The following is a 12,036-nucleotide window of genomic DNA, read 5'->3' as shown; positions in this document are numbered from 1 at the left end:
TAAAGCCGAACTATAGGCTACAGATCACAGTGTAAAAGTGAACCCCCACATCACTGCTGATCGCCACACAAGACAATGAATATAAAGGGAAACTTTGCTGATATTGAACCAGCTGTGTGGCATCACAGTGTGTGCAGATGAACGGCGTATCATTAATACACGACGTGCCCCAGACACAACATTTAGCTCCAAATCCACAAAACCAGCCTGAAAATGAAGGAAATCTGAAATGACTGCATTAGAGTCAATGGAGCACAGCTGTGTTATTGTCAGACCCTGGTCTGAGCCAGCCTGATACTAAATTATGATTGGCGAGTCTGCATACAGGGGCGTGACTTAGTGAAGGGTCAATGTCAACATGACTTGACGATATCAAATAGAGCTGCACTCATCTTGGACTTCACACAAACAATTAGTACTTTTACTTACGAGCTGTATGACTCAAAAGACTTGACTCTGCTCGACCTCTAAGTGGAAGTATCTTTACACATCTGTTTAAAAAGAAGCATGGGCTATGCTGCGGAAAGCCTGCAAACACATTATATTTCACAAGAACGAGATCAATTCCTGTTTATGTTTGCACTGCAAGAATTTGCATTGTTGAGTTCAGCATTTTCACCTCTTATTTCGAAAACAGCACACATCTCATTTCATGTATAACTGCACAACAGCTTTTTGTATTTTGTTGTTTACTGAGGTGTCTCAGCTATCCATGTATTACAGTGGGAAATGTTTGAAAAAAACAAATTATGCAGCATTCATGTGTTGCTCTATTTCTGTGTTTTTGCCTGTATTAGACAGGACAGATCCAGAGTGAAAGAGAGAAAGAGGGGAGGGACGACATGCAGCAAAGGGCCTCAGGTTGGAATCTATGGCTGCTGTGACAAGGAGAAAGCCTTTGTAAATAGGGAGTCCGCTCTCCTAGGTGAGCTAGTGGGTGCCCCGACGTGTTACTCTATTTGATAAACTTCTACCAACTATTCTGTTCTGTTGGTCCTTAAATTTCATTTTGTGCTACTTGTTTAGGACTGTGGGCTTTCCTTGTAACTTAAAAAACGATTACTTAGTCTCACTTCTGCGTCAAATAGAGTGGTTACGAAACAAGTGGGTATATGAGGAGTTTTGTGTGTAAGATCAGATAAACGGAGGCACTATAATAATCCATTGTCTCCAAAAGAAAACAAACATAAAAAGTTGACAATAGGAGATAAAACGGCTGTGTATTGCTGCTGTAACAGGTAAAGCTGGCGAAAAGTCTACAATCAATACTCACAATACATTCTCTAGGGGACCGAGGAGTAAACAGGCTGTGTTCTGAGTCCTGGGCTGGGTGTAAATCTAGTCTTTCCAAGTCTAATAACCACCACTGTCAGTGGGTCAGCCATTACCTGCAATGAAGCAGCTTTATGAAGACATCCTGAAGAAACGGGAGAGTTGCCAGGGATGTCTTCCTCGAATAAATAGGTACAGTCCCACCTGGATGCTGCGCTCATTTTGTGACTACTGTGAGTAAGTCTGCTTGATTTTGTAGTGGGGTTTCTAAAAACCTCAGGAAACCTGCAGTGTTGTCTGTCTGTTCATATATTACCATGCAAATAGTTTATTTATTTCCCAAAGCGTACCAAAGGTTTTTAGATTTCCTAGTTCCAGTGCCTTTGCCTCTACCACACCCATCTTCAACCTGGGCCTTCATTGTAATCTTAACTAATACACCTGTTGAGTTTCGTGAGACAGGGGGTCAAGTGAGAAGGGGGGAAACTGCCCCTTCCCTAATTCCTTCCTTCCTACTTCTGGTCCCAACTCAACTCCCCAACCTCAACTCCCAACCTGTAAAGTTCCATGACTGCATCTTGAACAGTTGCAATGCTATCATATCGACAAAATCTGTCCACAGACACACAGACACATTAACACCTGGCAAAATACTGTGAAAGTAAACTGTGATCTGTGATAGTTCCCAGCACAATAGGTGTCAACAGGACCACACTTTGCCATGATGACACACACAGACTCAAAAACTGAAAGAATACCAGCCGTGACGCATTGTTGTGGCTGGTAAAGATTTAACATTGCTTGGGATAGGTTTAATTATCACCGTAAAGAGCATATCGTATTTAATTTTTGACAAAGCTGGGCTTTATATTCAGTAACTGCCGCAGTGTAGTGCAGCTGATGGTACATTCAGGTGCTGGTGAGAACATTAATCAATTTAAAATCCAAAGCTGTGCTTTCGAAGATGTACATACTGCTTTGTAAGCTACTCCATGACTGACCATAATCCCAGACCTCATAAACATTTTACACATGCTCTGAGTCAGGTGAAGACTCTTTCATAAAAGCCTAACCCTGAAGAAGCTACTTACAATGTTTTCTTTTTTTTCTTTTTACTCTAATAACATGACTGTATTCTGCACTAGGATTCAGAAAGATTCAGGCCAGGTACCAGATACACATCTGAATCTGAACCTCAAACCATACATATCTGTATCTGCTATCTTCAACTTACCCTACTCAAAGTCACAGCAGGGTCAAGAGGCAAGGTACATCCTGGCCACGCTGCCAGACTATTACAAGGCCGACACATATAACCTCAGTTTACCAACATTAGCATGTGTCATGCGGGTGTTTTAAACACAGGGAAACCCGTTAAAATAAAGCGACAGACTGATTTCCTGTTGTGTACCAAAGATGTGTACACAGCTCTGCAGTAGACAAGTATGCCTTTTTGGGGTACCAAGTTCGATGTTACGGGCAGGCTGGACAACAGGTTAGTAAACAGTACAAAGCAGCAAGGAAGCCAGTGAAAATTTAATGGTGGTTAATTCGTTTTTTTAATATCTTATTCATTCAGTTTCACTCCCAAACTCGGTGCAGACTAAATTTGGGACGAATCTTGGGCTGGGAAGGACGGAATTTTGTGACTGGTGGTCACTGCATCAAACTGGCAAAGGCGCTAAAAATAGCACGTCCTCCTAGGGGTCGTATTTCAGTCACTGTCAGCCAAGGAGTGAATGACAGTTGTGACCTTTACCATCAAATTCAAAAGCCAGATGTTCAAGCTACAGAGACAGACAACAATTCACGCTCACATTCAGCACCTATAGGTAATTTCAAGTCACAATTTAACCTAACCTGCATGTCTTTGGACTTTGGGAGGAAGCCACAGAGTCCCAAAAAACCCCATACTGACATGGGAAGAATAACCAAACTGCAAGGGTCCCAGCCGGCTGGAGAGTTCGATCCCAGAACCCTCCTGCTGTGTGCTAACCACTGCATCGCCGCGCCACGCTGCCCTGAATTTGAACCTGCAAAATCTAAACAACATCCAACCCTAGACAGACTTAGTCACATAAGCCAAGGTGACCAAAGTCATGTGCAGCAATCTGTTCAGCTAAAGAAGCCAAACAAAGTCAGTGGCGATGAGCCAAAGTCTTTGGCAGGGACCCAGTAGAGTTTAACATCTTTGTAACAAGTGATCCAGCAAAAGTGCGACCAGAATGTAATCCATTTTACTGTCACTGTGAACTATAACAAGTGTCTTGTGTTCAGAGGTCTGTCACAACTGACATCATCAGACTTGAGAGGACTTATTGCTTATGAACAAACCTTTAAGAGTATCAGAAAATATACTTGGATGTCTCGTCTAGTGTTACTTTGTATATCAAAAGACATCAACCCATTTGAGAAGAACTCGGCTCCAGTTATCTTTCAAACTTCAATGCATCACATGAGCTATCTGAAGTACCTGTGTGACCAGGGGCTCCAGGAGCCTCTCCACAGTCAGGGTGCGGATTTCAAGACTCTTGGGGTCCCATTTCAACAGGATGGGGGAGGTGGCGGTCGTCATGGTCTCTGTTGGGAGGAAAGCAAATCAATGGTTAGAAAAATGTTTCGTTGTGAAAAGCTTCTGGCTCGATAAAACATATAAGCTCTGTGACAGTTCACATTGCACATTACATATGCCCAAGAGAACAGTGTGGCTGGAGGTGTTCACAAAGTTTGTTCAGCTGTGTAATGGCTCTCGACAACAAAAGCTGTTATTGAATGTAAGTCTGCAGGAATAGGTGTTCCTCGAAAGCTGACAAGTTGATAAGACAGCACATACTGCAGATAACAAGTGGTTTAGAATGGGTTGGGTTTTTATAGATGGCCGAAGCCTTCTAGGGCAGCACTGTATTGTAGAACTCTTCCATAGGTGGTAGTTGTGTCCCAAATGTGCAGTCTCGCTAACCAACTGTACTGTATGTTTTCTCAAATGCACTGATTCGCCAGCAGGAATTTGTCCAGGTCAGCTCTCCTGAGTTTCCTACTGCACGCTACAGGCACTTCTGTAAAGAGGAGCTGTAAGATGATCAGGAAAGATCATTTAGGATGTTCACCTTTTAATACCTCTGGTCTTCCGTATGTCAACTCTATGTTCTTTACACAGAACCCAAATATCACACAGTGAAAAAGTGACAGATTTTTTTTTTCCTTTTTCAGAACAAAGTCCATTTTTCTGAGCTTTGCACCGGGAATAAAGGAATCAACCAATCACATTGTGCATAAATGGAGCGACGCCTGCAACATAGTTCAGGCAGTCAACTCGAGCTGCACTGATTCATACACACATGTCACACATCACTCCCCATATGTCATCCACGAAACACACCCTCCCAATCTGGCGGTGTATTTAAGCTGCAAAATCTTCCCAGCTCTCTCTTTGCCTTGTCAGTGCCGCTGCTGCCCTGCATCAGTGCTGCTGCTCGCTCTTTCAGCCCCACTTCCACCCCAGCATCCACCTGCAGGCTCCGGCTAAAGGTGGGAAATATTTAATCATCACTCCCCAGTATCTCATGTAAAAATATATCCGCAGGGAGCGATGAGGCCGGAGTCTAGACGCCAAACTCTGACTATGTTCTGCTGTTGAAATAAACATTTAAACGTGAGTTGTCTGACTGAACGGACATCACGTCATAACATCGCAACAGTGATGCCCGGCCCCGGATAAGCGGATGAAAATGGATGGATGGAAGTATTTCATATTATCGTGTAGTTTTTTCATCACACCCCTGATATGTAAAGGCCTTTAGACACAATGTTATCAGCAGTCACTATGCAATAGTAGTGACGGTTTTATAGGCACGTACAGGTACACATTTACTGGGTGCGATGACATTAAGGAGTACGCACCCTTATGGGGTGCCAGTGCTTGGGCCTAACAGCCTACAAATGACTCATCATAAATTTCAGGCTATATCGAGGCCCAGCAAAGTGTCAACATGAAATATCCATTTTAAAACTGTGTTGTCCCAAATTTGGCCATGGGATAAACACGATAAACCACTCTGTGGCTGTAAAACTAGTGCACTCTGGCAATCCCATCTGTCTCAGAAGGTAAATAGCCTTTGTGTCATAAGTTTTTTTTTCAATAACCACATAACCTGTATTGAAATGGACTACCTGATGTCAAAAATCACATTTAACCAATCATTATTTTATTATGAGGTTTGTGCCAATGCTCAACTCTCACAGACATCTCAGCAATTCACAAAATACAATGAAGCCCAGACAGAAACTATTGGCTCGACAACAAGGTTTTTTGTGGACATCCAGTTTCTGTTAACGGTCAGCAAATCTCGGCTCTGCACATCAAATAAAATGAAGCACAGTCAACAATTCCCAAAAACCACAAATTAACAACCGGTCTCTAACCTTTAATTTTCTATAATTAACTTTCTTAATTAACCCCACCATTGCAATGTATCTCTCCAAAGCTGAAACTTATTGGGTGCAGCTACAGTAAATTCAGTCTGATGTCATTCAGTGGACTTTTGGCATAGACTTAGCCACATTGCTGATTTACTTTAAGTCATTCAGGTGCAAATATTGCATTGTGCTGTAGTGTTTTACTATGGGAGTGTCCAAATTAGGGGAACAGTAAAGGAGGAAAAAGCAAAGATTAACAGGAGAAAAGTTGGAGATAAAATTAACTTGAAGTTCAACTCATTCAGCTAATCTGACAATCGTCTTAAAGGCCACATCTCTGTGCTGTAGAAAACAGCGAAACCACAAGTCACATAAGTGAAATGATGCACTCCTGAGATGCCGCTCAGCTCCGCAATATGTGTCTCAATTGTACAGTCCTTTTGACAATCTGCTCTTTAACTTGGAATATTTTCTCATTACACTTTTTAAAACCCTTAAGCTCAATGGGGTTATATTAGGTGAGTGTGAGGGCTGAACAGCTGGCATGGGGGTAGCAGTCTGTTTTACTGTGGGGATGTGTTTCTACAGTAAGCAATTTCAGAATGAGCCAGCTGGGACTGGCTCAGTCTACTGCCAATGTCAATGAGGCAGAAGGGAATAAAGAATGTGAATAAGAATGACAGATCTGGGCCAGAGGCCTCTAATACGACACACAGTGGGTTAAAGATGGATGAACAGGAGGAAATCTGGCAACCTGGCACTATTGATGAAACCACAAACCAGACATTATAGTTCTCTCAGAAAAGCACGGACCTTTAGATTCAAAAACATGTCATGATTTCACTTATGCTGGTGCCATTACATTTTTGTCCCCGCAAGGAAATCTGGACAGGGACAATGAATCAGGCTTTGTGTGTCCGTCAATTTATCAATCTATCATGCGCGGCCGTTTGACAGAACCTGAGGGAATGATGCATATAATTTCTCTGTTCTGACATTTTCAAAATTACACATACTAGGGTGGAGAGGAGTGTTGAATACAGCATTACAGTCTTAATTTACTTGTGGTGAAAACTGAAAACTTGCACAATGGAGCTAGAAAACATTCACCCATTGCAAGTTGTGAATCAACAAGCTTATATTAGTGCTACAACTGCTGAATGTGGGGCAAAACATATTTACAAAGAAAAGTATGCAAAAAAATTCTCTTCCTTACAGCTGATTTCACATTTGCTGATGAAATGAGAAAGTTGTGGCCTCTTTCCAAAAAAACAAGATGCACTGTGCGAGCCAGTGTGTGTACAATTTATGTCGAGTTTCTCAGAGAAAATGACATTTTTTGTTATTTTGGAACTTATTGTTGCCATTTCACAATAGACTGCATCATTTTGCTGCTCAGAAAGACCAGAAAAGTTGTGAGTCTTCCTCTACGGTAGCAGTCTTGGTGAAGTCAATTTCAGGTACCTTACTTTAGCAGCCAGCTGGTTAGGTAGTAACTGGGAATAAATGGTGCCTAAGACAGCAGCTTTTTTTGAAGTTCACTTTGGCAGCGTTCCTTTATGATACTAAAGGTTTCCCTGAAGAGATGGTACACAGAGTGAAAATAGGCAGAAGGGATACAAATTCTCCGGGCAGAGGAACATGCCACTGATGAAAAAACGGCAGCACCGTAAGGCGGTTTGTGAAGATATTTGAAGCAAGTGATAAGCTGCAGTGGGTGTGTGTCAGTTATAACTAAACCGTAAATGTTTGAAGCTTGAAACAAACTGTTACTGCCTGCACTAATTTAAAGGGCACTGTGGTTGGGAAAAAACATAACTGTATCATGCAAATAATGCCTCTTGTCATTGATTAAAAATGTCATTAAAAGACCTGAAAATGCCATGCTGCAGTTAGTCGATTTATTCTCACCAGCCACTTTATTAGGTACACCTGGTCAAGCTCGTTAGTGCAAATAGCTAATCAGCCAATCAGCCAATCACATGGCAACAACTCAATGCATTTAGGCATGTAGGCATGGTCAACTGAAGTTAAAACTGAGCATCAGAATGAGGAAGAAAGGTGATTTAAGTGACTTTGAACACATGGTTGTTGGTGCCGGACAGGCTGGTCTGAGTATTTCAGAAACTGCTGATCTACTGGGATTTTCATGCACAACCATCTCTAAGGTTTACAGAGGAAAGTCCAAAAAAGAGAAATTATTAAATAACCACTTGTTACAGACAATCTCTGAACCAACAACACGTCAAACTTTGAAGCAGATGGGCTACAGCAGCAGAAGACTACACCAGGTGCCACCTCTTTCAGCTAAGCACATGAATCTGAGGTTACAGTTCACACAGGCTCACCAAAACTGGACAATAAAATATTGGAAAAACATTGCCTGGTCTGATGAGTCTGGATTTCTGCTGCTACATTCAGATGGTAGGGTCAGAATTTGGTGTAAACAACATGAAAGCATGGATCCATCCTGCCTTCTATCAATGGTTCAGGCTGGTGGTGGTGGTGGTGTAATGGTGTGGGGGAGATTTTCTTGGCACACTTTGGGCCCCTTAGTACCAACTGAGCATGGTTTAAACACCACAGCCTACCTGAGTATTGTTGCTGACTGTGTCCATCCCTTTATGACCACAGTGTACCCATCTTCTGATGGCTACTTCCAGCAGGATAACGTACCATGTCACAAAGCTCAAATCATCTCAAACTGGTTTCTTGAACATGACAGTGAGTTCACTGTACTCCAATGGCCTCCACAGTCACCAGATCTCAATCCAATAGAGCACCTTTATGATGCGGTGGAACAGGAGATGCTCATCATGGATGTGCAGCCGACAAATCTGCAGCAACTGCGTGATGTTATCATGTCAATATGGACCAAAATCTCTGAGGAATGTTTCCAGCACCTTGTTGAATCTATGCCATTAAGAGTTAAGGCAATTCTGAAGGCTAAAGGGGTCCAACCCGGTACCAGCAAGGTGTACCTTACAAAGTGGCCAGCGAGTGTATTTATCTAGTTGATCAGAAAAAAAATGAATCCTCAATTATTTTGATAACTGATCTTTATGCCACTTTCATGGTAAAAATTCTAAATGCTTTTGGGTGCCTTAAATTAAGGATTTGCCTCTTTTCCCAGTTTAATATTATCGTAAACTAAATGTATTTACTGTTGGTCAAACAAAACAATTCTTTTGGCACCATCATGCTAATAATGCTTCTCTATAATGATGGTCTGGCATCATGCAGCCCATGGCTAGAACTGGCCCACCAAAGGGTCAAATCCAGCCCACTGGATGACTCTGTACATTTAATATTGATGCACTTGTGAAGGCTAAGAGGTGCAAGGTTTCAGGAGCAAGTCAAACACTGGGTAGCCTTCATGTAAGATGCAGCTTCAGAGGCTTCTCCACCCTGACCAGAATACAAGTAAATACTGTGAATAATATGAACTTAGAAGTATAGATGGATTGAATTGTACGGACTTGGAGGTGAGGGGTTTGGATAGTATATGTTTGTATTTGGTCACCTTTTATCATTTCTAATATAATATTTGCTACCTTGTTGAGGGTTTGTGACTGAATGTGTTTGTTTTGTTTTTCCTTTACTTGTGCTTTCTTTATTCATTTTGCTTAGTGCGTTGTTAGTTATTAACTTTGGTTACATGTCACAATGGTATCTCACATCTTGAAAAAATAAAGTTAAAAATGGCATTGGCAAAAGGCAATATCATTGTTCTATAAAAACTGATTTCAAAATACTTACAAATCATGTCAAGAGAGGGTAAAGTTTGAAAGTTTAGTGTGCCTTATAGCTCATTCCAAACTTGCGGAGCATAAAAGGAAAAGACAGATTTACCCAGTTCTGTTCAGGTAGCTGGGACCATGAGGAGATTTTTTTTTTTCTGATGACCTAGTGTTACAGCTACTGGAATATAATTTTGATCTGATTCAAATACAAATGCTATCATCATTACAAAGAAGGCTCAACTGAAAGATAGCAGACTGAAAGCAGAGCATGCATTTCACAGTGCACAATACTATTATATCACTGCCAGTGGCGGTGAATGTTCTGGTGACTGGTGATGTAGTTTATTGTTGGTGGAGATCTCTGTAAATGTCATGACCCTGTCAATGAATGCTCTTCACACTTGCGTATCATAATTGTAAAAATGTGAGATATTTGGTTACTCTGCATAACTTCAATGCCATGTGCAGTGCATTTGTAATGAGGCCACACAACAAAAAAACTCTAAATCTTCAAAACCCTGCAACAACAGGGTTTCTGATAAAGCAGAATAAAAGCAGGGAAGCAAAGAAAGACTCAGTCAAAGATGTTTCTACATGAGGGAGTCTCTCAGGAGGACAGAGCGAGAACAGCTGAGAGACTGTCATCTGTCAAAGAGACTGTCATTTATAATGTCATTATTCAGCACATTCAGCTGCACTACTTAACAACAAATGTGGTGATACAGAACGATAGATGGGGAAACATTTCTGGGATACATTTGAAAAGAATGTCTTCCGTGTATCATTGAATGGTACAGTATGTCCACCTTGTAAATAACTCGCCTAGTGGTTCAATGGAATAGTTTAAGTTACTATTAAACAAACAAATAAGCTACAAGTTTAAGAGAAGTGTATCAAACACTGACACACTATGTTGTGGACTCTTATGTGTATTTGATATTAGACTGTAAGCTTGTCCTGGTAAAAAAGAACAAAAAAGAAACTACACAAAAAAACGTTTTGGTTGTTTCTGAACGCAAACTCAGATAGATTCTTCTTGGCATATGATATTTTTCTAACCAAATTCATATTGGTTGAGTAAAAAAATACCTTTTTGCTCAAAACTGGCAGAAGTTGTCTGCTTGTATTTGAAGGTTTGATTCTGCAGAACTCTCTGGCTCCTCCCTGACAAACTAGGGAAGTCGCTGAGGTCTAATATGCATGCTGTTATAGCAAGACAGATAAGCCTAGGTGAAAAAATGCAACCCTGTCTCATTCCTAACTCATGACACACTAAGGAACTCTTTAGTGGCAGTATGAAACACAATGGGTAGAGGTGTTTTTGATGCCCAGGGCAACTGCCCAGAGCAAGAAATTCCACATAGGTGGAGTGGGAGATGGATGGGTCAAACAAACTCCGGACTTTCTGTCGGGAGAACAGTTCGTGTCTTACGTGAAACCAAAAGTCAGTCAATTTATTTCAACAACATATTGTGCTAGTATATGTGGCATACTACACTAGTGACATATCACATTACGTACATGATTTATCTCACCAAAACGTTAGATTACATCAGCAACAAACATATTTATTTTAAGTCAAACCATGTTTTTTTTTTTCCAAACCTAAGCACGTGCTTTTATTGCCGAAACCTAGGGAAGTAAACCTAAAAACAAAGAATATTTTACCAGTGTTTGAAGTTTAGTTTGAAAGAGACATACCTATTTAACAAGCTGAAACTGTGCCTTTCCTGTGAAAACGGAAGATTAATTTGAAAAGACGCAATGCATTGAAGGAGCGTAAATCTGCATGCTGTTCATGAGCATCGAAAAATGATGCTGGCGAGGTACCTAGAGCAGAGCTGCACGAATTTTATGAGATGGGAGTGAGAATGTGTTGAAAAATGATGGCGTACATGAACAAAATTTGTTTATAAGTGGCAGTGAACAGAACACATGGGCCTACCAATAATCGGTGCTGTATTTAGAGTTAAAAAACATACTTTGAGAGCATCCAATAGCGCACCTGGTACAGCAGGCGCCCCATGTACAAAAGGCTATGTCCTTGCCGCAGCTGCTGCAGGTTCAGTTCCAACCCTGGAATCCAAACCTGTATCTGTCCTTTCCAATAAAAGCAAAAAGCCTCAAAAAATATCTTTAAAAAACACACACAGGAAAGCCTTGTTGTAGTCGAGCTGTAAGCCCAACAACACCAAAGGTACCCACACAGTAACGTTCTCAAAGGACCCTACATTTGCTTCTAGTAGCTGTAAAGCTCCACCAGACTTCCTGTCTTTCCAGCAGAGAAACAGAGAGTGACAGTAGCTTCTCATGGCCATTACCTCTGACCACCAGCTCTACATCAATGTCCGAGCTACACTGAGCGTGGGCAGTCAGTCTTTCCCATGTCCTCTAACCCCCTACTTAGCCATAAGACACCTTCTGCAGTCATTCAAGCACAATTTGAGGGTGTAGTTAAAGTTCACTTTAACTGTTAAACCACAACATTTTCCTTACATATATAAGGTCAACTAGGTGCAGCTGCCTTAAGTGCAAGGTGTCTGCCCAGGCTGAGCGCACCCCTGAATACTAAGACTCTTTAGATCTGCTGAGGGCGCCATATCTT

The 12,036-nt window shown here is 41.4% G+C and overlaps 1 protein-coding gene across 1 annotated transcript in view; it reads right to left on the bottom strand.

Moving 5' to 3' along the window:
- Positions 1-12,036, bottom strand: part of ctnna2 (catenin (cadherin-associated protein), alpha 2) — a 509,943-nt gene that overhangs the window by 464,690 nt on the left and 33,217 nt on the right. The window contains exon 2 of the mRNA XM_049572760.1: positions 3,746-3,852. Within this exon, the coding sequence (XP_049428717.1) occupies positions 3,746-3,847 (102 nt within the window). The 5' untranslated portion in view covers positions 3,848-3,852. The remainder of the gene's footprint in view (positions 1-3,745; positions 3,853-12,036) is intronic.

This window comes from Epinephelus fuscoguttatus, linkage group LG3 (assembly GCF_011397635.1).
Source record: "Epinephelus fuscoguttatus linkage group LG3, E.fuscoguttatus.final_Chr_v1".
Taxonomy (NCBI): Eukaryota; Metazoa; Chordata; class Actinopteri; order Perciformes; family Serranidae; genus Epinephelus; species Epinephelus fuscoguttatus.
Note: the sequence above shows the minus strand (reverse complement) of the source record. Positions and strands in the feature narration are given on the sequence as shown.